General features: G+C 47.9%; 2 protein-coding genes and 1 pseudogene across 2 annotated transcripts; 2 read left to right on the top strand and 1 right to left on the bottom strand.

Annotated features, from left to right (window-relative positions):
• The first annotated feature begins 2671 nt into the window (after nucleotides 1–2671).
• Nucleotides 2672–3383, top strand: LOC132213758 (nuclear pore glycoprotein p62-like; annotated as a pseudogene).
• A 3340-nt stretch (nucleotides 3384–6723) lies between these two features.
• On the bottom strand, nucleotides 6724–7325 carry LOC132213757 (S-phase kinase-associated protein 1-like). Its single transcript, XM_059660697.1, has one exon. It carries the CDS (start codon nucleotides 7305–7307, stop codon nucleotides 6816–6818), a length of 492 nt encoding a protein of 163 aa, XP_059516680.1. The 5' UTR covers nucleotides 7308–7325; the 3' UTR covers nucleotides 6724–6815.
• A 3786-nt stretch (nucleotides 7326–11111) lies between these two features.
• Nucleotides 11112–11535, top strand: LOC132213865 (splicing factor 3B subunit 5-like). Its single transcript, XM_059660761.1, has one exon. The coding sequence runs from the start codon at nucleotides 11203–11205 to the stop codon at nucleotides 11533–11535; it is 333 nt and encodes a 110-aa protein (XP_059516744.1). The 5' UTR covers nucleotides 11112–11202.
• Nucleotides 11536–27318: the final 15783 nt, after the last annotated feature.

The raw sequence follows: 27318 nt of genomic DNA, 5'->3' as shown, positions 1-27318 counted from the left end.
GCCACAGCTACTGCCAATCCTGCTTCCTGGGCTTCATGGGCCCGCCCCCCTCCCCAAGGAGACAGCAACACAGGGTGACCCTCTCCTGCCTCCAGTGCCCGGCTCCCTGCCAGAGAGGCAGCCTGCGGACAGACAAGCAGCTGGTCAGCCTCGTCGCCACCCTCCAGGAGCAGGAGCAGCAGCAGGAACTTGAGCAGGAGCAGGAGCTGTCCTGCCAGGAGCACTGGGTGGGGCTGCACCTCTTCTGCGAGGATGAGGGCCAGCTCATCTGCTGGCACTGTAAGCACCAAGGGCAGCACAAGGGCCACAATAGGGCTCTCATGGAGGACACAAGCACAAGCTACAGGGTGAGTGCCCCTGCCTGCGCCTTGAGACACCCATCAGCAGCCCAGTGCCCCTGCTGCGCCCCTAGATGCCCATCATCCCCCAGAAGCCCAAGGCCCGGACCCTGAATGCTAGCCTTCCTGCTGTGGTCCTTTCTTCTAGCAGGAGGCAGAGTGGGGGAGGCGGGGGATGGAGGGGTGGGAAGGTTTAGGTGGGTCCTCCCTGAATCAAGTCCTGGCTATGCTACCCCACCTGACACTTGTGCTGCAGAAATCTAACATTCTTAAAGTCAGAAGCTTTTTACAAAGGACGAAACTGCACAAACTCACACTCCTAGTTTTCGAGAAGGTGGAGAAACCCTGGAACTTTCACTTTCGCCTCCTCCCAAATGTAAATCAGAACAAGGAGGTTATCGGACTGTGAGCTCCTGCAGGCCGGACTGCGGCCTCCCTACCCTCCCGTTTCCCCCCTACAGTTGCAGCCCACAGCTGCCCCACAGCTCTCTTCTCCCTCCTGTGCATCTACCCAGTCAACTGGTGGGTGGGTAGGGGGGTGGGGGTGGGTTCAGTGTAGATTCCTGTGGGTGGCCTGCTGCTCTCCCTGCTGCTGGCAGGATTGGAATAAAAGCTCATATGGGCTTCAACCCTGTCTCTGCTTCATTGGCAGGAGCAGTGACCAGCAGCCCGGATGATGGATCCCTTGGTTTCCTGGTTACGGTTGCCCCGGAAGGTAAGACCAGAGCTGACACAGAAGCAAACTAGAGCACCCCCTTGTAAGTGCCCCCTGCCAGCTGCGCTGGCTGTGCCTAGAAGCGACTGCAAATGAGGTGTGGTGTGCATAACTCCAGCCTGTTTGCCCTAAAAACAGCAAGTCCCAGGAGCACTCGAGGCAGAGGAACAGGCCTACTGTAGCAGTGAGTACACAGGGCTGCCATACAGATCGTCCTAGCATGGACAGGGTCTCAGCAAATCCGGGAGTCATGATGCTTGGAACATTCTACTCCCACTCTTGGGCAACTCGCCATTTTACTTACCAACATATTTTGTTGATTTTTTGTGTGTGTCTTTGTGACTCTCTTACTGGCATATTGTGGACATGTGACATGTCCAGCACATGTAGATGAGTCTCACTGGTGACAGTGGCATCTTTTCAGCATGTACCTGCCTAGCATTTATTTCATGGCTCTTCTAGTGAAGGCATAGGGGGGTTCCTCCACAGGCTAGCCAGCCCCCAGGGAAGAAATCTCCCATGTCCAGCTGTCCCAAACACTGTGGGTCCCCTTTTCCCTTTGTCCTTCTGGCAGGGACAAGGATTTCAGGGATCACTATGCCCTAACTTATGCCCTGAGAGAAACATCTGGTTGAAGGACCATACCTACAGGTTTCAGAATGAGTCAACACAAACAGTGGCCGTTGTTGGAAACTGGTGGAGGGGGAAAGAGGGTGTGTTTTTGTACAACTAACTATACTTTTCTAAGATTGAGAATTCAAGTCTCCATCAATTTCCCGAGTGTTGTCACAAGTTATTCAAGGACGGCCATTGGCAACGAGGTGGCTATTGTTCAGAGTAGTCAATTGGTGCCACTTCTTGGGATCCATGTCACAGTGGCATCAATAGGACAGATGTGCTTCCCACTCAGCCTCTGCCCAGCTGGCCCACTCACTGGGCAGGGGCATGGGCTCTTGGATGGGCACCTTGCTCATTAGCATGATCTATGAAGCGTATCCCGACCGCATCAGGACCACCCACAATGTGGTTATCTTCACCCAAAGTGTCTGACACTGGTTGAGCCCTACAGCACCACCCTCTCTATCCATCAGTTGGTGAAGAATGTGTATTTGGGGTGCCCTCTGGCACCACCTGGTGGCCGTGGGGCATCACAGCAGCAGACTGTGGAAGTTGAACATTAGGGTCCTGACCCCACCCTGGAGATCCTGGCACCCTGACCATCAGACCTTAATCTCCACAGCTGAACGGATCCTTCCAGGAAAGGCACACAGATCTCCCTCCATTCGCAGGGAAAAGGGGAACTGAAGTTGAGTTGTGAGGAGGCAGTGTGGCCACACAGGTGCAGCACGAGGAGGCAGGCTCTGGCTGTGGCTGCTCATGATGTAAGGGGCACACTTCACATACTCCCATCGTAGCTGGGGCGCCTCTGTCCTGGCTGGTGAAGGAGATACTACAGAGGAGCAGTCTTGTCCCACTAAATCGCCTACAGTGAGGGCCGGGGAAGCTGATGCTCCAGGGCGGAGTCTCAGGCTGCAGCTCTGCCCTCGGGCTCGGGCTCACTGAGAAGGCGCTGGAAGGCAGCCAGCACAGTGTTGTTGAGCAGGTTCCTCTGGGTGTGTCCACCAGTCCCGTGATGACCGATGCCCAGCTGGAGAGTCTGATCAACAAGTGGAGCCTGGACCTGGAGGACCAGGAGCGGCACTTCCTGCAGCAGGCCACCCTGGTCAACGCCTGGGACCGCCCACTGATCGAGAACGGGGGGAAGATCAGCGCCCTCCACCGCGAGGTGGAGAAGGTGAAGGTGGACCCGAAGAGGCTGGACCAAGACCTGGACTTCATCCTGTCTCAGCGGAAGGAGCTGGAGGACCCGCTGAGCCCTCTGGAGGAGTCCGTCAAGGAGCAGAGCGGGACTACCTGCCTGCAGCACGCCGAGGAGGAGCACGAGAAGACCTACGAGCTGGCCAAGAACATCGACGCACCGCTCAAGCGCGTGGCCCAGGACCTCAGGGACATCATCGAGCACCTGAACAGGTCCGGGGCCCCGCCGTCACCAGCGACCCGCTGCAGCGGATCTGCAAGATCCTCAACGCACACATGGACTCCCTGCAGTGAATCGACCAGAACTCGGCCCTGCTGCAGAGGAAGGTGGAGGAGGTGACCAAGGTGTGCGAGGGGCGGCACAAGGAGCGGGAGCGCAGCTTCCGGATCATGTACCGCTGAGCCCATGGCCGGCCGCAGGGCCGCGGGTTCCCAGTGTGTTCACTGGGGGAGTGTGCGGTTACTGTCTAGCTTTTGTTTGCAATGAAATACTGTTTTTCTGTTTCTTTCAAACAGTTTTTTTTTGTACAATAAAGTTTAATCACAATTATAAAAATGTGGCATTGGGTCTTTGCTATTAACATATGTACAATCCAGCCCAACAGGAAGGGCCCGTTCCGCCCGCCATCCTGGCCTGGCCCAACCAGAGCTTACAGACACCAGGGTAGAGGGGTGACCCACAGGGTCTGGCTGGAACAAAAGATGAGGCAGGGTTCCAGGCACAGAGTCCCCAGGGAGGCACAGGGCCCCCCTTCCCAGGGGGAGAACATGGCCACTGCCCCTAGAGACTCCTAAACTGGGGAGGGGTGCACGCAGGGCACAATAGGGAAGTCCCCATAACACAAAGTAAGAGGGCTGTGCAGCCCCCAGGAACAGGATCTATACAGGATGGCACCCCAGGTTTCCACAGGAAACAGCTGCCGGCAGCTACAAAACATTTGCAGCTTCTTCTCCACAAAGAAAAAAATTAAGGGGTGGGCTGCAGGGGTGACAGGTAAGGCAGACGCTGCCTTAAATATGTCAGGAATATTTCATTTTTCTTACTCAGAATAGCAATACTTAAGGTGACTCGATCTTACACATTTACCTTAATATAATCCCTTTTTATCAGGACATTCACTTTGCTAGATTCCCCATGAGTTTCAGGTATAAGAGAGGCTTGAAGGAGCTGCTTGCACTGCTATCCTGCCCTGGCCTACTGTCTGATTGACGTCACTGTGAGTGATTGTGGCTGAAGTGATTTCTCCTCAACCACCTGGCTCACCTGAACAGTGTGAACCAGGTCACAAACCCTGTGTGCTCTCTTGTGCTTAAATAAATTCTGAATATTCTGAACTCTTGGCAGGATCTTCATTCCTTTCTCTCTATGGAATGGGACTGACCCAGGATTTGTCCAGAACACCCATCCTCAGCAAGGAAATGGTACCTGTTTGAGGGAGTTTGTGGTTTCCACATTATGCTGTGATGACTGGCTCAGGTTCTATTTCACCAATCAGAACACCGCTGGCTCTGGTTTATGGTATTTTGGTAAAAACGCTTTTTTCTTATTGTACCATTAATTGTGTTGGTTCTATTCACTGCCTGCCATGATTTGAAAGCACTGTTGTGATCTGTCAGCATGTAGATGTGAACAGATATTGTGGGGACATCAAAACTTCAGTGCTTCAGAAGGCAGAGCATGATGGCAAAAAATCACTCTTGGTCCAAAACCAGCTTATTTTGCGTTGCTGCCCAAGGCCTTGTAGACAGAAAGGGGATTGTCAAGGGCGGGGGGGAAAAAGGACACATATATAATACCCTTTGTAATACTTTAAGCAATAAAACAATAAAAAAAAAGAAAGAAAGATGGCATGACTTTGTAGTTGTAATTTGCATCCCAGTACCTTGGTTATTGGTGAGGTCAATGGTCAACCAGAAGAGACCTTTGCTGTCCTTCTGTTAACAATATGAATTATGGTCTCTGTTCATAGTATGTGTTACATAAGTCTCAGCAATGTTTAGGGGAACTCTTACCCATGTACTGCAAAGGAGCCATGTGCTACAAAGTACAAAATTTCATAATCTTGTGACATTTGTTGTAAGACTCTGAGGTTAAACTGCTATTGAGGCAGAAACACTGTATTCATAGGGATGGGAGAGACTGCAGTAAATTAGATGGAAAGTGTCTCTTCTGACATAAATTGCTCTGGCCAATCTGGGTGAGGGGCTGAGGGCTGTTTGCAGCTGGCCACACACCCTTCAGGGTGGGGGTCACCACTGGGGTGCCTGGCCAATCTGGGTGAGGGGCTGAGGGCTGTTTTCAGGCTGGCGGGTGACGGAAGCTCCCAACCGCTCCTTTTTTTCTTTTTCTTTTTCTTTTTTTTTAATTCTGGGCCAGCTTTAGCTCTGAGGCTCCAGCTCTTAGGCCTCCACTGTTGAAAGTAGGTAATCAAAACAATGTATAACTCCAGCTCTGACTCCAGCTCTGAGATCCCAGCTCGCTGAAAGCTGGTTTCTGGGGTTTTTGTTTAGCTTCTATATTTGTTACAATGTTTCTTAAATTGCAGGCTCAGAGGCCTGCAAGGCAGGCGGGGAATGTTGGAGTCCTCCGTCACTGAAGCAAGCAAGCCTCATGTTAGTTTCAAGCTGCCTGGCTGCCGGCCACAATCTTGGCTGTCAGTTAATTTGCATATCTTGCTGATTAGCCAATGGGAAGGGTAGCGGTCATACGTCAATTACCATGTATCTCTTTTATTAGTGTAGATGACTGACTGACTTGAAAAATGGGGGTCAGAAGGAAAATACAACCCCTTATATTTATTTATTTATTTTTCCACTAATTTATTGTTACACAAATGTACAGTGTTTGAACAGAAAAAGAAAGCCCCACTGTTGCCTAGAAAGAGGACTTGAAGCAGCACGTGGGAAGCAGGGTGGCTCCGGGATGTCAGGTGTGTGGTTAGCGGCTCTGCTGCATGTATGTGGAGATGTCCATTTCTTGAGGAAGCTCTGCCACATTGACTTCAAACCTAACCTGAACATCATTGAGGATTTTGGCATCATTCTCATGAGACACAAAAGTGATAGCCAGGTCTTTGGTGGCAAAGCAACAGGCACGGGCCACCTGGTGGAGGTAGGTGTCCCAGTCCTCAGGCATGTTGTAATTGAAGAAGACTTTGACTCGCTCCACTTGTCGTATGTCGATTTGTTGATGATAGCCATTCAGACAGGTGTGAGATGGTACCTCATTATTGTTTTGATTTGCATATCTCGGATGATTAGTGACTTTGAGCATGTTTTCATATGTCTCTTGGCTTCCTGAATGTCCTCTTTTGAAAGGTGTCTATTTAGGTCCTTTTCCAACAAGTTCTATCTCAGTCCTTGCTGCATCTGGAACAGCCCCAGCCTTCAGCAAGGATCTCGAGGAAATCCACAGTGTGACTTAGGATTTTCCATGTTTCTGAAAATAATTTTGATGTATGAATGCATTAAACCATGCTCTGAAACCCAGGGGGCGGGGGGAAGCATTTAGTAAGTGTCAATAGTGTGCAACATTGTTCACAAACATTCTTCTCTCTTTATCTGTACAATATTTCTGGTGGGAAGTTGTGTTTACCATTTTAATAATGGTAAAATGAAAGTGGAGAAAGTTTTTTCCCCTCCCCCAAAATGGAGGCCTAATAGGGAGAAACGTCACACACCTCCTCCTGGGCCCAGGCCCAACAAGGGACGAAATCAGACAACATCGACCCAGAAGTAACAAATTAGACATGGCTGAGGAGAAAATTTTTATTTTTATTTTTATTTATTAATTAATTAATTAATTAATTAATTAATTAATTTATTTATTTATATATTTGTTTGTTTGATTTTTACTGTTTGCCTAATATTAACAATTATAAACAGAGCAGTGCAACTAGTATTTGGAACAATCCCTACAGTGTTACAGTGTCGGGCACAGCTTTTCACTTCTCTTCACACCACTGGTTCTCTTTGAGCACCTGGGATTCCTCTTCTTCAGTAAAGTCATTTTTTATACGGAAAGTCTTGCGAATCTCTCCAGGGGTTTTCCCCTTGATCATATTGGCAACAGTCTTGCATGTAACATCAAGCAAACCTTTGATGTCTAAATAGTTTGCAGCCAGAATTAGTTCAAAGAGTATTCCTTGGTCAACTTTGAGGAATTCTTGGTCCCAAACAGGAATATCATCTGTTCGCTTCTCTTTGTTCTCATCATCCTCAGGTGGTGGAGGGTCATCCTTGTGGTGGGTGCACCACGGAATGACCTTTTTTAATGTTGCTGCATTAACATTTGGTAGAGGAACTGGGTCATCATCGCCTTCATCATCCATTCCCAAATCTTCTAACATGGTCTTGATAGTCACAGATTGTTTGGCAATTTCAACATCAACTTCAAATATCTCTCCATCAGAACTCTTCAATTTAATTGGAGGCATGGTGCTCGGTCTCAAGGAGAAAGCGGGCCTGAGGCTGAGGAGAGCCGGGCAGCGTCAGCAGAACCAAAAGCAAAAGGTGGAGAACAAGGCCAGTTACTTGTTCGGGTGCCAATTGTTGGGGTGCAACCCCAGCAGGTCCAGGGGTTCCCAAAGGCGTGGACAGAGTCGGCGAAGAAGGAATGACACGGAGACAGTGTTCAGTTGATCAGCAGCCCAGCCAGGTTCTCTAGCCTGGATCTCCAGCGAAGTTCTGTGTTTGATTGTCTTGTAACATCTGTATTTATACCAGTTGATTTTAATCCTATCAATTTCTATTCCAAAGGTTGGGGTGTTCCTTATCTCCATTCCAGGGAGTAAAGATTATGTAGCTTAAGCGTGATCCTTCTTAGTTAAAGTGATTAACTACCCTCCTGGCACATAGTTTAGGGATTTTATTCCCTCCCTAACTTCAGGGGAAAATCCCTACCTGGGGAAATAACCTTTCTTGGAGATGTGACCTTGGTGAAAACACATAGCACCAAGAAGGGGAGCAAACATATTAAGAACAGTATGCCATATATGCCAGGTCCCTTGAAACATATGCCGTGCAGATGTTTCTTCCCTGCAGCGACTGTGTCAAGCAGCAAGGATGGAACGGCTTCCGGAAAATTCCCCCTTTTTTATTTTTCAAATGATAGTGCATGTAAGTCCCACGGTATTGTCTTGAAATCTGTTACAGCAAATCTTTTCCAAGTCACACACCTGAAGAAAGGGGACCATTGCATTTCTAAAAGACACTGGAGGAAACATTCTTAGAAACAATGCCCAGTGAAATGTATCTCACCCCCTAGATCAAAGGTAACCATACACATTCTACCGTCCACTGGCTTCAACCTTATTTTCCTTAACCCAATCTCATAAAAATCAGTTTAAGTCTGACCTTGAACTTAGACAGCCCAATCATTAATCACACATAGTTTATCTATTTTTCACCACAAGTACCCTATAAGGCAGTGATGGTGAACCTTTTGAGCTCGGATTGTCAAAATTTTGAAAAACCCTAACTTAACTCTGGTGCCGTGTCACATATAGAAATATTCTTTTTTTTAATATTTGCAACCATAGTAAAAAAATTATATTTTTGATATTCATTTTATATATTTAAATGCCAGAATCGCTGCGTGTGCCTCTGAGAGAAAGCTGCCCTCTAGTTCCAACCGATGCCAGACAGTCCTGTTTCTCCCTTATGAGTCTGGGTCCCCAGAGACTCGCCCAGAAGTGGAGCTCAGACCCTGAGACGCCCTCCTGATTGAAAAAGACAATTGTGACCTCAGCCGACAGCCCTCTCCGCATGCACCTCCACACCTTTGTATTTTACTTCTGCACCACACCTCCTCTGAGTCTCAATCCAAGCAACAGCAGCCTCCCGATCACCACACCCTCTGTTTGAGGAACAGCAGCTGTACGTGAAGCCTCCCCCCACCAGCCAGAGGAGCCACCACAGAGGTGAGAACAGCACCCACCACAGGAGCCCCTGCCAACTGAGGAGCAGCTGCTACAACAACCGCCAGCAGCCCCAGAATGACTCAACATCTACATATGTCGGTGAGATCAAACGTGGGTAGACAAAGAAACCCCCAAAGGAAAGAAAAGGAGGTCTCACCAGAAAAGCAGAAAAGAGAAACATTTTCCAAGAAGCCAAATTCACTCTTTTCTTCAAAAATTTTTACTGAACTATGGCAGTTGGCTAGTATCACAAAATTGCTGTGTGGCACACCACACTGCACATTTATTTCTCAGGTGCCTGAAGGCTTCGGCTAGGTTGGCCAACATGTGATCTTGACTGGGTTTACTCATATGCCTGGGGATTAGGCTTGGAGGCACCTGATTTAGGCTGGGCTGGCTGGGTGACTAGGCTCTGCTCTGGGTGACCCTCCTCCTCCTCCTCCTCCTCCTCCTCCTCCTCCTCCTCTTCCTCCTCCTCCTCTTCCTCCTCCCGGGACAGTCGGCTAGCTGGACCCATCCTCTTTGTGATGGCAGAAGCACAACAGAGCAAGCCCAGATTTTCAAGCCTCCTTTTGCATCACATCCATTATTATCCCATCGGCTAAAATAAATCAGATGGCCACACTCAGAATCAAGGGGTTGGAAGGTATACTCTGCTTCCTGTTGGGAGGAACAGCAAAGTCACACGGCAAAAGACACAGGCACGGAGAGGGCTGGAGACTCGTGGATCTGTTTGTTGAAACTCTTTAGCCTCATGAGTTGGGCTGGTGTTGCTCAGCGGATGAGCATCAAGCCAGGAACCAAGAGGTTGCCTGTTCCACTGCCAACCCGGTCAGGGCACCTGTCTGGGTTCTGAAGATCCCCAGTAGGGGGCATGCAAGAGGCGGTCAGCCGAGAGAGGATATTCCTCTCTTTCCCATGTTTCTATCTCTCTATCCCTCTCCCTCCCTCTCTCTCTAAAAATCAGTAAAAACATATTCAAAGAAAAAACAACCCCAAAACGATTTAGCCTTCTCATCACGGCAGCCTGTCTTACAATGCTGAAAATTCAGTAGGGCCTGGCCTTTTAAGGATTACATATAGGAGCAGTCTCAAAGCCTTAAAATGCAAATTGTAACACCCAATTTCTATCATTAAATTTAGAAAAATAATTAATAGTTTTGGAATCATAATTTTACAGATTCTACAGGTTAGGTTCAGTGCACTGAACTGACTCATATACATCCATTCCTTAGATGAAGACTCATCTCTGTGCCTTGGACCAACGTCTCTTCCCTTTACACCTTGAGCATTAGCCCAGAAAACTCAGGTTATTCTTGGGAATGGCGGGAAGCAGTTTTAAAGTCATAGCACAGAGCTACATGCAGGTCATAGGAAGGATTCATTCTGAGTAATAAATAAATGTATTTATTGTAATTATGCCTATAAACCTTGATCTTTCGGGTGTGAGAAGTTATTATGTGGCAAGGTTTTAGGGGATTTGAGAGGGATATGACAGGATTTAATTTCTTCAGTAACAATTGCTTTATCACAATTATTTTTTTTTCCAAATGGCTAATTCTAGGAAAATTTTCAAATTCTATCTTTATTCCATTTTTTTTTTTTTTTTTGGTTAATCCTCACCGAGGATATTTTTCCATTGACTTTTAGAAAGAGTGGAAGAGAGAGGAAAATACACAGAGAAACATCGGTGTGTGAGAACACATCTATTGTTTGCCTTCTGCAGGGGCGGTGACCAGGTCTGGGCCTGCAACCAAGGTACACGCCCTTGACCGGAATCAAGCTCCGTACGCTTTGGTCTGAAGCCTGATGCTCTATCCCCTGAACCAAACCGGCTAGAGCCCATTTTTCTAAAAAATGTAAATCATTTAGGACAATAAAGCACAGTGAAGTGAAGATGAGTGCTATGGTGTGAATGCTTGTGACTCCTCTCCCCATCCCCCAAATTCATAAATTGAAACCCTATTGCCCCAGCTAATGGGATTAGGAGCTGGAGCTTTGGGAGGGGGTTAGGTCCTGGGGGTGGAGCCCTCATGATGAGATGTGTTCTGTTATAAAGGAGGCCTGAGCGAGCTGCCTGCCACATTCCCCAAGTGAGAATACAAGAAGTCAGAAGTCTGCAATTGGAAGAGGGCTCGCATGGACCGACCATACAGACACCATTGTAAGATACGATTTTTGCCTTCATAGTTCATAGTGAGTCCCATGTGGTGGGAACTGTTCTGGTCATATGCAATAGGACCACCTTGTGCCTTGTAATGTTTTAAAAGTAGTTTGATTGGGAGACGTCATTCTCCCGCGACAGTAAGGCTCGGAGGTTTGGCGGAGCGGTCCCTCTCTGGTGTGGCTTTCTAGGACAGTTCCCATTTTCCGAGGCCTCTGACCTGCGAGCAAAGAGGAAATCGGCGAGATGACGGACCGCTACACCATCCACAGCCAGCTGGAGCACCTGCAGTCCAAGTACATCGGCACTGGCCACGCGGACACCACCAAGTGGGAAAGGCTGGTGAACCAGCACCGCGACTCCTACTGCTCCTACCTGGGCCACTTCGACCTCCTCAACTACTTCGCCATTGCGGAGAATGAGAGCAAAGCTCCAGTCCGCTTCAACGTGATGGAGAAGATGCTGCAGCCCTGCGGACCGCCAGTGGACAAGCCAGAGGAGAACTGCGCTCCTGCAGGTCCGCGCTCTGCTGCAGAGCACCCGTATTCCTCCGGTGTGCGACCTCCCCGTGTGCCCTGACCCGCGGGGACCGATTCTTCGAGCCTCCGGAGTCTCACGGTACAGACATGCTTCCTCCGGGCGCTTCCCCTGATCCTCCTTCCTGTGGACTCTCGGAACACAGCGCTGGGGCCCCTGAGAACTGTGACCTTGGCGACCCTAAAGCCAGCGAGCTTCAAGGGAGAGGCACTGGAGTGAGACAGAATAGGGAGGCTCTCTTTTAGCCAGTTGATCGTCCCTGTTGGTTTTTCCATAAGGTTCAGAAAATGTTCAAAAAAATAAAATGTGTTTGATTGGACACTAGCAATGTATAGAATCTTGAATTCATTGCTTTCATCAAAAGATGATTTAATTTTAAAGGTAACTTTCAAGGATAATCGTTGGAATTGGCAACTGATGAAAGATTGAAAATGAGTAATGAAAATATATGATTTGTTTCATTGTAGATAAAAGTTAAAAACGAATATTCGGAGCTTGCGGAAATTACTTTAGATATGCTTCTTCCAAATATTGTATTTCAATAGTCCAGATATCACCCACTGACTATAACTTCCTGACACCTGGTATACAGATAATATAATGACATATCCTCTTTTATAACATCTATAAAAATTAGTTCCTTCTTTAATATAAAACATTTAATAAAATAAGTCAAAATTAAAAGCTCAGATATTCTACATGATGATGAGCAAACCAGTGACCTAATGAAAAATTCTGGCTCTCGACAGTGACTTGGTCAGAATGCAGAAGTGTCCTGTGTTGAAGTTATTCTGCAGGGACAGACTGTCAGGAAGCAATGCTGGGTGGATGAACTAACCCACACTACTGAGCACAGCAGGTTGGCAGCAAGGAGCCCAGAGTGGCCTCCTGGTACTGTGCAGAGGCCCCACCAGGTGACGGAGCAACGACAAATCTCCTGGCAGATCTGGCCACAGCCTCCCACATGGATGAGGGGGGCTGCTGCCTCATCCAGGTCCACCAGGGTCCCACAGGAGGAGGAGCTGTTGGAGGCCTAGCCCAGCTGGTGTGGAGCCGCCCCTGCCACCAGACCAAGTGCATCTGCCTGGAGTCCAGGCCACCATCCTGCAGGCGCTCCTCTCCCGCATGTGGGCAAGATGCACTTGCTCATCTGAGGGAGGAGCTGGAGCGGAAGCTGGTGAGGGGCAGCGCTGGGCCAGACCACCTTCCTCAGTGTCACCAAGGTGAGTGCCCTCCAGCTCACCTGCCCAGCACCTCCCGCCTAAAAGCCTAGTCAACCCCCCGCCCCCCCTCCCTGCAACTGAGTGCGGGTTCCAGCCTATCTGGCACCTCCCAGGTGCTGGGACTTGGAGTGTCCCACTTGGTAGTGGCTGATGTGGGCGGGAAGGGCTCATTCCAAGGGTGAACTTGGGCTTGTCACCTATTTAAAACGCTTGGAGGATTGGGGTTTCCCTGGGCCTTGCTCTGTGGGGGCAGCCAAGGAGTCACTTTCCCAAAGAATGGGAGTTGGAGAGCCCCAGGGTCCTGGGAGAAAGCAGGAGAGTGGAGAGGCTCCATCAAGTCGCCACCTGGGACCAAGAGCCCCAGTGAGAGACCAAGAGCCCCAGTGTGGGCTCCTTCCCTGTGCGGATCTGGTCCCCTGTCATTCTGGGGCAGATTGCATGTGCTCCCTGACCTGGAGGAGTGGTGGCTGCTGAGCTGACAGGAGGCAGCTGGGGACAGAGTTCCAGCCAGACCCCAGCAGGGCCCCCTGTCTATTAAGCCAGGCAGTGAGGGGTCCTGCTTCTCCAGGGCTTGTGTCTCAAGCCAGTGGACAAGACAGATCTGTAGTCCCCAGAAAGTTAACGACCTGGTCAAATAGGTTGTGTGTGTATATGTGTGTGTGTGTGTTTGTGTGTGTGTGGGGGGGGTGAGCAAGGGAGGGTGGAGAGGTGAGCTGAGGGAAGGGAATGGGAAGGGGCAGAGCTTATTTCAGGCTCTGGGAATATGTGTCTTGGAGGGTAGTCACCACGTGAGCCCATATACAACTTGGTGTTTATTCCGCAGTGGCTGCAGTGCAAGGATGATGATTAAATTGTGGTTGGTTGGTTGGTAGGTTGGGCGGTTGGTTGGGTGGGTGGGAGGTTGGTTGGTTTGGTCTCAGAAGAAATAAGAGGTAGAGACAATCGTCTGTCTTTACTTAGAGCCCAGCAGTGGCCTGACTGGGTCTTGGCTGGTAGGGCCTGTCCTTCTCAGCTGAGTTTGGAAGTGTTCTGAGAGAGATGGCAGCACTTCTCCCACCTGTGAGCTGAGGCTGGCATCCTTGCTGCCTAGCGGCTGGCTGTCCAAGGGACTTAGTGGCAGGAATAATTCACTCACAGCTCCTTTCCTCACTGGACAGAATAGGTGACATGTGGCTCTCAGTCCATGCACTAAGCTAATGTCAGGATGGGGCAGACCCTACATGGAAGTATTTCAGCTTCACAAACCATTTGAGTGAGTTAAATAACAACTCCTATGTTTTTTAACTTTTAAGGCAGAAGATACAGCCACATTTTAATTTGATGTTTACAAGAGTTGATTTTTACACCCCAAAAATTCACTTCAGATGAAGTTTTCCATACCTGGAAAGTTACTTGTTGAATTTTAATACAAGTGACATATAGTGCTCAACACATCTGTATTTTCTGAGCCTTTTCACACCAATACAAAGAATATGCAATTGATGTTTTAAAAAGATAATGCTAAATTTACTAGTTTGTGTTATAGGACAGTTACTAAGAAATGTTTAATGGTATCTACCAAAATGTTATAGGATAAGTTTTATAGAGATTGTATATTTTTGAAATGAGTAGTATTATAAAACTGTGTTTACATTTTTGTGAAGTTTTGTACCACAAAGATTAAACAAAGGAAAAGTTTATATTTGCTGAGATATTTAGGAAGATTGTAGAAATCTGAACCCACAATTATTTTTTGAAGCGTTTGTAGAAACCTTATTTAAAAGGTCTAATTTTACCCTCATTCTATAGATGTAGCTAGGAGACCCAGAAAGGGTAAGTGAAATCCCTAAGACCAAAGCTAATTAATAGCAGAGATTAATTGAGAACCCAGGGCAAGGGTTCCTTCTATTTTTCCCGTCAGCCTCTGTAGACCCAGTTAAAGTTAGAACCATAGAGCTGTGACTTAGGAGATGTGAATCCTTTAAAAACCTTTTCTGTATACATATGCTTCTCTTAGGAGTCTTTTTATTTATTTATTTATTTATTTATTTATTTATTTATTTATTTATTTATTTATTACTAGAGGCCCGGTGCACAAAAATTTGTGTACTTGGGGGAAAGGGAGGGTCCCTCAGCCTGGCCTGTGTCCTCTCACAGTCTGGGACCCCTCGGGAGATAATGCCCTGCTGTCTTAGGCCTGCTCCCGAGTGGCAGAGGGCAGGCCCAATCCCTAGGTGCAGCCCCTGGCCAGGCTCAGAGCAGGGCCGATTGGGGAGTTGGGGCGCCGCCCCATCATGCACAGAGCAGGGCGGATCGGGAGGTTGTGATTCCACCCTCAGTCACGCTCAGGGTAGGGCCAATTGGGGGGTTGGGTCACTGCCCCTTGTCACACTCAAGGCAGGGTCGATGGGGAGGTTGCAGCGCCACCCCCTGTCACGACAGAGCAGGGCCAATCCGGGGGTTGGGGCACTGCCCCCTGTCACGCACAGAGCAGGGCCCATCAGGGGGGTTGGGGCTCGGTACCCTGTCACACACAGAGCAGGGCCAATCAGGGGGTTGGGGCGCAGCCCCCACTCACGCACAGAGCAGGGCCCATCAGGGGGTTGAGGAGCTCTCCCCTGTCACTCATAGAGTAGGGCCGATAGGGGAGTTGGGGCACCGTCCCCTGTCACCCACAATGGGGAGGTTATGGCTCTACCCCCTCACACACAGAGCAGGGCCCGTGGGGGGGGATGCGGGTTGGGGCGCCGTGCTTTACAACCCACAGAGCAGAGCCGATCAGGTGGTTGGGGCGCCGCCAATCTCACACTCAGGGCAGAGCTGATGGGGAGGTTATGGCTCTACCCTGTCACACACAGAGCAGGGCCCGTGGGGTGGGGGGGTTGGGGCACAGCACCCTGTCACACACAGAGCAGGGCCGATCAGGGGATTAGGGCACCGCACCCTGTCACACACAGAGCTGCAGGGCGATCAGGGGGTTGGGGAGCTCCCCCCTATCAGGCACAGAGCAGGGCTGACCAGGGGGTTGGGGCACCTTCCCCTGTCATGAACAGAGCAGGGCGGATAGAGAGGTTGTGGCCCCACCTCCTGTCAAACACAGAGGCCCAGGGCAATCAGGGGATTTGGTCCCTGCCCCCTGTCACGCTGATCCCGGTGCCCAGAGGCCTCGCGGCTCTGCTGATCCTGGTGCTGGGAGGCATATTACCCTTTTACTATATAGGATAGAGGCCTGGTGCATGGGTGGGGCTGGCTGGTTTTCCCTGAAGGGTGTCCTGGATCAGGGTGGGGGTCCCCACTGGGGTGCCTGGCCAGCCTGGGTGAAGGGATGATGGCTGTTTGCAGCTGGTCACACACCCTTCAGGGTGGGGGTCCCCACTGGGGTGCCTGGCCAGTCTGGGTGAAGGGCTGAGGGCTGTTTTCAGGCTGGTGGGTGACTGAAGCTCCCAACCGCTCCTTTTTTTCTTTTTTATTCTGGGCCAGCTTTAGCTCTGAGGCTTGGCTCCAGCTCTTAGGCCTCCGCTGCTGAAAGAAGGTATCTGGTTTGTTAGGGTTCTATAATCAAAACTCTGTATCAACTCCAGTTCTGAGATCCCAGCCAACTGAAATCTGGTTTCTGGGGTTTTGTTTAGCTTCTAGATGTTACAATGTTTCAAACTGGAGGCTCAGAGGCCGGCAAGGCAGGCGGGGAACGTTGGAGTCCTCCAGCACTGAAGCAAGCAAGCCTCATGTTCAGTTTAAGCTGCCTGGCTGCCGGCCGCCATCTTGGCTGGCAGTTAATTTGCATATTGCCCTGATTAGCCAATGGGAAGGGTAGCGGTCGTACGCTAACTACCATGTTTCTCTTTTATTAGATAGGATTGCTAAAAGTATTACAAAGGGTATTACATATGTGTCCATTCCCCCCCACCCTAGACAGTCCCCTAGCCTCCGCTATCCCCTAGTGTCCTATGTCCATTGGTTATGCTTATATGCATGCATGCAAGTCCTTTGGTTGATCTCTTACCCCCTACCTCCTGCCTCCCAACCCTCCCCGGCCTTCCCGCTGCAGTTTGACAGTCTGTTTGAGGCAGCTCTGCCACTGTATCTATTATTGTTCAAAAGTTTATAATGGTCTCTATTATCCATGAATGAGTGAGGTCACGTGGTATTTTTCCTTCATTGACTGGCTTATTTCACTTAGCATAATGCTCTCCAGTTCCATCCATGCCATTGCAAATGGTAAGAGTTCCTTCCTTTTTACAGCAGCATAGTATTCCATCATGTAGATGTAGCACAGTTTTCTAATCCACTCATCTGCTGATGGGCACTTAGGCTGTTTCCAAATCTTAGCTATGGTGAATTGTGCTGCTATGAACATAGGGGTGCATATATCCTTTCTGATTGGTGTTTCTGGTTTCTTGGGATATATTCCTAGAAGTGGGATCACAGGGTCAAATGGGAGTTCCATTTTCAGTTTTTTAAGGAAACTCCATACTGTCTTCTATAGTGGCTGCACCAGTCTGCATTCCCACTAGCAGTGCACAAGTGTTCCTTTTTCTCCACATCCTCTCCAGCACTTGTCGTTTGTTGATTTGTTGATGATAGCCAGTCTGACAGGTGTGAGATGGTACCTCATTGTTGTTTTGATTTGCATCTCTCCGATGATTAGTGACTTTGAGCATGTTTTCATATGTCTCTTGGCTTTCTGAATGTCCTCTTTTGAAAGGTGTCTATTTAGGTCCTTTGCCCATTTTTTGACTGGATTGTTTATCTTCCTTTTGTTAAGTTGTATGAGTTCCCTATAAATTTTGGAGATTAGGCCCTTATCAGATATGATATTGGCAAATATATTTTCCCATACGGTGGGTTTTCTCATTGTTTTGTTGATTGTTTCTTTTGTGGTGCAGAAGCTTTTTATTTTGATGTAGTCCCATTTGTTCATTTTCTCTTTAGTTTCAAGTGCCCTAGGAGCTGTATCAGTGAAGAAATTGCTTCGGCATATGTCTGAGATTTTGTTGCCTTTGGATTCTTCTAGAATTTTTATGGTTTCCTGTCGTACATTTAAGTCCTTTATCCATTTTGAGTTTATTTTTGTGTGTGGTGTAAGTTGGTGGTCTAGTTTCATTTTCTTGCATATATCTGTCCAATTTTCCCAACACCATTTATTGAAGAGACTATCTTGGCTCCATTGTATGTTCTTGCCTCCTTTGTCAAATGTTAATTGAGCATATTGGTTCGGGCCGATTTCTGGGCTCTCTATTCTATTCCATTGATCTATATGCCTATTCTTGTGCCAGTACCAGGCAGTTTTGAGAACAGTGGCTTTGCAATACAACTTGATATCTGGTATTGAGGTCCCACCTACTTTGTTCTTTTTCAGGATTGCTGCAGCTATTCGGGGTCTTTTTTTATTCCAGATGAATTTTTGGAGAGTTCGTTCTAGATCTATGAAGTATGCCCTTGGTATTTTAATGGGAAGTGGGTTGAATTTATAGATTGCTTTGGGTAGTATGGACATTTTAATGATGTTGATTCTACCAATCCATGAACACGGTATGTTCTTCCATTTGTTTATGTCTTCCTCTATATCTTTTTTCAACGTCCTGTAGTTTTCTGAGTAGAGGTCTTTTACTTCTTTAGTTAAGTTTATTCCTAGGTAGCTTAATTTTTTTGGTGCGATGGTAAACGGGATTGTTTTTATAAACTCTCTTTCTGAAAGTTCACTATTGGTGTATAGAAATGCCTCAGATTTCTTGGGGTTAATTTTGTATCCTGCTACATTGCCAAATTCATGTATTAAGTCTAGTAGCTTTTTGATGGAGTCTCTAGGGTTTTGTATGTATAATATCATGTCGTCTGCAAATAAGGACAGTTTTACTTCCTCATTTCCAATTTGGATGCCTTTTATTTCTTCTTCTTGCCTAATTGCAATGGCTAACACTTCCAGTACTATGTTGAACAGGAGTGGTGAGAGGGGGCATCCCTGCCTTGTTCCTGTTCTTAGGGGAAATGGTGTTAGTTTTTGTCCATTGAGTATGATGCTGGCTGTGGGCCTGTCATATATGGCTTTTATTATGTTGAGGTATAATCCTTCTACTCCCACCTTGCTGAGAGTTTTTATCAAAAATGGGTGTTGTCCATAGCTAAGATCTGGAAACAGCCTAAGTGCCCATCAGTAGATGAATGGATTAGAAAACTGTGGTACATCTACACGATGGAATACTATGCTGCTGTAAAAAGGAAGGAACTCTTACCATTTGCAACGTCATGGATGGAACTGGAGAGCATTATGCTAAGTGAAATAAGCCAGTCAATAAAGGAAAAATACCACATGATCTCACTCATTCATGGACAATAGAGACCATTATAAACTTTTGAACAATAATAGATACAGAGGCAGAGCTGCCTCAAACAGATTGTCAAACTGCAGCGGGAATGCCGGGGAGGGTTGGGGGGCAGGAGGTAGGGGGGTAAGAGATCAACTAAAGGACTTGCATGCATGCATATAAGCATAACCAATGGACATAAGACACTGGGTGATAGGGGAGGCTAGGGGACTGTCTAGGGCGGGGGGATTAAATGGATACATATGTCATACCCTTTGTAATACTTTAATAAAAAAAAATGGGTGTTGAATTTTGTCAAATGCTTTTTCTGCATCAATTGATATGACCATGTGGTTTTTTTCTTTCAATTTGTTTATGTGATGTATCATGTTTATTGATTTGCGAATATTGTACCATCCTTGCATCCCTGGAATAAATCCTACTTGGTCATGGTGTATGATCTTTCTGATGTACTGCTGGATCCAATTTGCTAAGATTTTGTTGAGGATTTTGGCATCTATGTTCATGAGGGATATTGGCCTGTAATTCTCTTTCATTGTGTTGTCTTTACCTGGTTTTGGTATTAGGGTGATGCTGGCTTCATAGAATGAGCTTGGAAGTGTTCCTTCCTCTTGATTTTTCTGTAGTAGTCTGAGGAGGATAGGTTTTAGTTATTCCTTGAATGTTTGGTAAAACTCCCCTGTGAAGCCGTCTGGTCCTGGGCTTTTGTTTGATGGAAGCTTTTTGATGACTGCTGCAATTTCTTCCATAGTTATTGACCTGTTGAGATTTTTAGATTCTTCCTGATTGAGTTTTGGAATGTTGTATTTTTCTAGGAATTTGTCCATTTCCTCCAGGTTGTCTAGTTTGTTGGAGTAGAGCTGTCCATAGTATTTTTTAACAATCATTTGTATTTCTGAGGGTCTGTTATTATTTCGCCTCTATCGTTTCTGATTTTGTTTATTTGGGTCCTCTCTCTTTGCTTCTTGGTGAGTCTGTCTAGAGGTTTGTCAATTTTGTTTATCCTTTCAAAGAACCAGCTCTTGGTTTCATTGATTTTCTGTATTGTTTTTTTGGTCTCTATGTCATTTATTTCTGCTGTAATCTTTATTATCTCCTTCCTTCTGCTCACTCTGGGGTATTCTTGTTGCTGTCTTTCTAATTCTTTGAGTTGTAGAGTTAGATGATTTACTACCATTTTTTTCTTGTTTTTTGAGATAGGCCTGTAGCGCTATAAACTTCCCTCTCAGGACTGCTTTCATTGTGTCCCATAGGTTTTGGATTGTTGTGTTTTCATTGTCATTAGTTTCCAGGATGTTTTGAATTTCATCTTTGATTTCATTGGTAACCCAATCAATATTGAATAGCATGCTATTCAGCTTCCAGGTGTTTGAGTATTTTGGTTTGTTTTTATTGTAGTTTATTTTTAATATTATGCCATCATGGTCTGCGAAGACGCTTTTTATGATTTCAATCTTCTTGAATTTGGTGATACTTTGCTTGTGACCCAATATATGGTCTATTTTTGAATATGTGTTATGAGCACTTGAGTAGAATGTATATTCTGTGGCATTGGGGTGAAGTGTTCTGAAGATGTCTATTAAGTCCATCTGATCTAGTGAGTCATTTAGGATTGCTGTATCTTTGCTGATTGTTTGTCTAGAGGACTTATCCAGTGCTGTCAGTGGTGTATTAAAGTCCCCTACTATGATTGTATTGTTGTTGATCTCTCCTTTGATATCTTCCAGGAGTTTTTTTTATGAATTTGGGTGCTCCTGCATTGGGTGCATATATGTTTAGCAGGGTAATATCTTCTTGTTGTATTGATCCCTTTAGTATTATGAAGTGGCCTTCCTTATCTCTTGTTATGGCCTTCACTTTGAGGTCTATTTTGTCCGATATAAGTATTGCTACCCCAGCTTTCTTTTCCTTTCCATTTGCCTGAAAGATATTTTTCCATGCTTTCACTTTCAGTCTGTGTGAGTCCCTTCTAATGAGGTGGGTCTCTTGTAGACAGCAGATGTATGGGTCATGTTTTTTTATCCATTCAGCCACTCGATGTCTTTTGGTTGGAGCATTTAGTCTGTTTACGTTTAAAGTTATTATGGAAAGGTACTTTGTAGCCATTTCTTTTTTTGTGTGGCTGTTTTCTTTCTGAGCTTTTTATTTCTTCTTTTTACACCAGTCCCTTTAGCATTTCTTGCATTGCTGGCTTGATGGTGATAAACTCCCTTAGTCTTTTTTTGTCTGTGAAGCTTCTTATTTCCCCTTCAATTTTGAATGATAGCCTTGCTGGATAGAGTATTCTTGGATTCAGTCCTTTGCTTTGCATCACTTTGTAAATTTCCATCCATTCTTTTCTGGCCTGATGTGTTTCTGTTGAGAAGTCATTTGATAATCTAATGGGAGATCCCTTGTATGTAACTTTCCGTCTCTCTCTTGCAGCTTGTAAGATTTTCTCTTTTTCCTGAACATTTGCCATGGTAATTATGATGTGTCTTGGTGTGGGTCTTTTCGGGTTCCCCTTGTTTGGGACTCTCTGGGCTTGTGTGACTTTTTTCTTCCCCACCTCAGGGAAGTTTTCTGATATTATTTCTTCGAGTAGGTTTTCTAATCTTTGTTCCTCTTTCTGTTGTTCTGGCACCCCTATTATTCATATGTTGTTTTGTTTCATGTTGTCCCAAAGCTCCCTTAGGCTCTCCTCCTGTCTTTTAATTTTTTTCTCCAATTACAGTACAGTTTGGCTGTGTTTTGCTTCCTTGTCTTCTAATTCACTAATTCGGTCCTCCGCTTCTCCTAGTCTACTGTTGATACTTTCAATGGTGTTTTTTATTGCAGCTATATCACTCTTCATTTCTTCTTGGGTCTTACTTAAGTTGTTGATTTTTTCATCTGTTTCTTCTAGCTTCTTGCATATGTTATTGATTTTTTCCTCCGTCCAGTTTATGAACTCTAGGACCCTTATTCTGAATTCTTTTTCGGTCATGTTGCATGCCTCTGTATCACTTAGCTGCTTTTCTGGCGATACCTCTTTTTCTTTCCTTTGGGGGTTTCTTTGTCTACCCATGTTTGATCTCACTGACATATCTAGACGTTGAGTCGTTCAGTGGCTGCTCCCTTGGTCGCAGTTACTCCTTGGGCTGTGGTTGCTCTTCGGGCAGTTGCGGTAGCAGCTGCTTCTCAGTTGGCAGCAGCTCCTCTGGTGGGTGCTGTTCACAGCTGTGGTAGCTCTTCTGGCTGGTAGGGGGAGGTTTCACGTACAGCTGCTGTTCTTCAGACAGAGGGTGTGGTGCTCAGGAGGCTGCTGTTGTTTGGATCTGCTGCATTGATTTAAAGGCACAAAATACAACACAACAAGGCACCGTGTACCAGGCACCACTCTGTGTTGTTGCTGGGATTGAAAATCCCTCTATAGGCCAGACCCTGTAAACTCCCAGGGAGTGATCAGATTATTTTAATCCTTGATCTTGTTCAAGGTGGAATCTGGGTGTGGTTGTGCTCCTTGCCTGGGGGCTAGGTAGGTCAGTCCCACCCTCTGGAAAGAATGGCTGCCCCGATCCTGGGCCCAGGGGTGTCTCAGCACTCAATCCGCTGCCACCTCTCCCGCCCCCCCCCCTCCTCACACTCTCCCCAGATTCCACTCGTCCGCACCTTCTCCCTCTCTTCAGCACAGGTGAGTGTCTGTATCCGAAATATCTTATGAATAGGATTCAGTGAAAATAAACAAGTAAAAGGCAGCCGCGGAAACGGGGAAGGCTGACTTTCTACAAGATCTTCTATTATCGGCACTGCATGCTCTGGTCAGCTCTTCAAGCTGTTCCCCTGTAGGCTCAGTCCTCCGTGCTCACAGAACCCAGCTCTGAAATCCCCCGGCAGTGCCAGGAATCCTGCGGATCTCTTTTCCCCAGTCAGGGGCTGTGCCTGTCCCAAGGGAGGTTGCTATCTGTCACGTGGTCTCCCTCTAACCCTCTGGGCTCAGAGGTCTGGCACCCTGTGTAATACTTTAAGCAATAAAATAAAAGAATAAGGAGTGTGTTATAAAAGTTTTATGCTTTGGTTTAAAAAATGAGAAAAAATGTGTGGATCCAAAACTTTACCAATTTTATCCATTTTTAGATAAACTACAGATATTCAAACCAATAAAAATAAAATTTACTTATTAGAAAAGAAAGAAAGAAAGGGTATATGATCAAGACAGGGATAAAGGGAAAGGATTATAAATCTTCATGGTCGGAAAAAAGGGAGAGGCAAGTTAGGGAGGAGAGGGTGGGTGCATTAAATGCAGCATTTCATGACGTTAGACGAAGCAGAGCTGGCCACTGGAGGCTTGTCTTTGACCTCGACATGCTTCTTTCTGCTCCAAAAGGCACTCTTTCGTTGTTCCGTCGCTAAATTGTCATCCCAGATAACCAAGGGAGGAAGGATAAAAACACAGAAAACAGCCAGTAAATGAACTGAATAATGGACAAATGACGCTACATTCGCCAAATGTACTTGGGAAGTCAGAATCCAGTCCAGCCCGGGAGAGACAGCAACATTCCCCCCAGCACAACCAGCATCAGGGCCCGGTGAACCCTTTCTGCTCGGACTCCAGTCAAGTGTTGGAGTGGCAGCTGGAGCCAGGGCTCCACGTAGCATGAGAGGAGCATTCTGTACTGCTCAAGGAGTCGATGTCTTAGACTGCTTTTCCATTTCCATGGGTTACATTATTAAGCAAGGGTGTTTATTGATGTAGGGGGCAGCTTTCCTTACTCATCCGCTTTTTTGTCCAATGTGTTTTTATTGATTTACAGAGAGGGAGAAGGAGAGGGAGATAGAAACATCAATGACGAGAAAGATGGATCGGCTGTCTTCTGCATGGCCATACTAGTGTGCCCTGACCAAGAATCAGAAGGTGATCTCCTGGTTCATGGGATGATGCTCACCCAACTGAGCCACACCAGCTGCGCTTACTCATCCATTTTAATGACAGGCTCCCTGACATCCTGTCTCACAGACAACTAAATCCTGCTCCTCTCCAAACACTTAGTGGCATGTTTCTGGCCTGCTGCATGCAGTGAAACAGTCCACCTGGACTCCTCAGTCATAATACTTCTTTTTAAAAAGTCCTCACGGGAGGATTTTTTCCCATTGGTCTTTAGAGAGAGAGTGGATGGGAGGACGTAGGTGAAGGGAGGGAGAGAGCAAGAGAGGGAAACATCGATGGGAGAGAGATACATCCACTGGTTGCCTCTCTCACAAACCCCAACCGCGGCCAGGATCAACCCTGCAACCGAGGTATGTGCGCTTGACTGGAAATCTAAGTTGCGCCCCTTCGGTCCTTCGATGCTCTAACCACTGAGACAAACGGGCAGGCTCACTAAGAATTCTGGTACCTCTCACAGCCTCTTATTGCAGGATGACTGTGCACATAAAGAAAATACCTACCTCTATCTGATACCAAAACATCCTCAAACTCAAGCATTATTCCAGTGTAGATCGCGCCGCATCCTCTCCTCTTGGTTTAGCCCTCACAGGCTTTAAGTTCTAGTCTTATGAGAGCAGACAATTGGTCTAGTGACTTCCTCAACACATCAATCCATGAACAGAAGGGATTTCTCCAGTTCTGATGGAGGATTCAAGTGCACAGCTGCACCTCTGCTATTTCTTCCCCCACAGCGCCACCTGCTGACACAGCTCACACCACAGAGAAGGGACCCACGCCTCAGTGCTGGGGCCCCAAGTTGGTTGAACATCTTCAGGGACCAAAGCAGCTTGAAGGGCAGGCAGTGCTCACAGCGGTTCAGAGTTCAGGCCCCGGAACCTGTCAGAGATGGGTTCGGGTACCAGCTCCAACACTAAGTCTCTGGGCCAGTGCTGACCCTGGTCAAGCATTCCTGAGCTCCCCTCCCAGCTCTGAACGGGGGACAGGAATGGAGCCGACCTCCCACGGCAGCTAGAACTCAAGGAGACGGACGAAGTGGGTCAACTACCTAAAGGCTGCTGAGCCCAGAAAGCCCCCTCGCACGGCTGCCGTTACTAACTGCAGCCCCTGATCTTCTCCCTCACGGATCCAAACCACAGCGGGGATCTGTCAAGCAGTTTTTTCTCAGAAGGTTTTGCTAACTCAATTGGGCTGATTATAGCTCATTCATCAACTTAACCAATCACACCAGTGGACATGATACATGTCCAAAAGTGTGAGGAGGCAGTATGAAAACCCGAGGCCACAGAACCCTCTGGAGAAAACAAATGCTAACAAGGCAGTAAGCTTCATGATCATTTACCTGAACGTGAGAGTTTCCCCGACTTCACCTCCTGTGAGACCGGGAACGCAAGCAGCATCCCCCAGACAGTGTGTCCGCGTGCGCACACTTCATTTCTGCATCTCGAGTGACACAGCAGGACTTGCAGTGGTGACTGCCACCAGGAACGGCTGGTGCACCCGTCACACTCACAGGGCGCCTTGTCACGGCCCCGGGTCCTGTCAGGGCCTGTCACCCCAGCCCCTGGGAGCCCATGAGTCTCGGGCCTGGCCCGGTCTTCAGAAAGTCCTAGTGTCCTTCATCAAATTGTTAACTTCCTCAGGGGGCATGTTTGGCAGGTTTATAGGCAAATAATCAATAAAATGATATTTCAAAGTGAATGTGAAAACTAAACCACCTTTCAGTCGATGGCTTTGTTTAATTGGTTCAAAGAGGAACCCCCCCACCCCCGCAACCTTCCATCTCTGAAATCAGGGTGAAGCTTGGAGCATCACTCCCAGTCACTGTCAGCTGGTGGCGATTCTGAAAAAACCCTCACTGCCACCACCCGATCACTTTCTTTCTATGAGCACAAAATCGGGCAGCTGACAGCTGACAGCCTCTTAGATCCCAGGAAATACAGGCAGCACATGCAGCTGCAAATCCACTGTGGACCCAATGGCTCACTCCCATCACAGCCCTCAATGAGCAGGTCCAGCGCCCCCTGGTGGGAGGACTCAGGGCCAGGTCAGGTGGGAGAAGAGAACCACACCTGCTTTTCAGAGCCACAGCAAGAGCAGAGCCCGAGCCTGGCTGAAGGCCTGGCAGATGTCCTCGACGGGTTACATGGGGGCTCTCCCGACAGAAATGGCTAATCCGAGGCCTGGCAGAGACCAGGAGCCCCAAACACAGCCTCTTCTGAGCGTGTCTCCGCGGTAACTGTCTGGAGATCCGCTCTGGATATCTGAGGACCCACCACAGTGTACGTGATGGGGAGGCTCCTCATGCTGAAGGAACTAAATAGATCTGGATGAAACTGCCACCACAGTGACGTGGGCTTACATGTTCTACTTGGGTGTTCACACACCTGAGGGGGCAGATGGGGGCGTGCGGAGCCCCCTTCAGGCTCCAAGCACACGTGTGTGCACCCAGCTCGCATCTCCTGGGTTCTGCCTTGACCTCGAGGAAGGCCTGAGATCCTCCCCTTCACTGCCCTCCAGCAGCCAGGCCAGCCCCTCCTACCTTTTGGTGGGGGCTCACTGCGGGCGTCTCCCTTCTCCTCCCAGTATGAGCACGATGGGGTGGCCTCCAGGGGCCCAGGAGGGCTGTCTGCTGGTGACTTGGCTTGCTTTCGTGAGCCATCTCTCTGGCGTTGGAACAATTTGAGGAAGGCTCTGGCTCGGCTCCAGCGCTTTTTCCTATTAGGAGTAGAGGGTTAGGACACTGCCAACCCCCACTGCCCCTCCAGCCGGGGAAGCGGCCCTTCACTTGGGGTTCAGCACCAGGTTCCTCACGAATCTGCATTGCCAGCACCAGGATCATCGCATGTGGCCTCAGGGCGTGGAGCAGCATTTGCAGTTCATTTGCACAGACCCAGGGACGGGAGAAGCGTTCTCTGTGGCAGAAACCCGCACTACCCTCTCGGGAAACAGAACCTCACATGCAGCCTCCACTCTGCGTCACCGGGAGGCACCGGGAGAGGTGCTGTGCTCATCTAGGTGTGCTGGCAATTGTGCATCCCAGGGCCATGCCAGGGAGAGTCAGGGCCTCCTCATTTCCCGCTGGAGCCCCCAATAGGTGAGACAGCCGGGCAGACTTAGCCCCTTCCGGGCACTGAGGAGTCTGGGTGAGGGGGGAACAGGGTGGTCCCAGTGGGCCATGTGATGAAAAAGAGTGGACACCGGCTGGTGTTCCCCAGGGGTTAGAGCAGTGGCCCAAGCACTGAAGGGTCAAGGGTTTGATTCTGGGTCAAGGGCTTGTACCTGGGTTGCAGTTTTATCCCTGGGCCCACTGGAGGCATGTGCTGGATGGCAACCAATCAATGTGTCTCGCATAGTGATGTCTCTCTCATTGATGTCTCTCTCTCTTCCCCCC

This window comes from Myotis daubentonii, chromosome 12, assembly GCF_963259705.1.
Source record: "Myotis daubentonii chromosome 12, mMyoDau2.1, whole genome shotgun sequence".
NCBI classification, from domain to species: Eukaryota; Metazoa; Chordata; class Mammalia; order Chiroptera; family Vespertilionidae; genus Myotis; species Myotis daubentonii.
The sequence above is the reverse complement of the archived record's forward strand: the minus strand, read 5'-3'. Positions and strand labels throughout refer to the sequence as shown.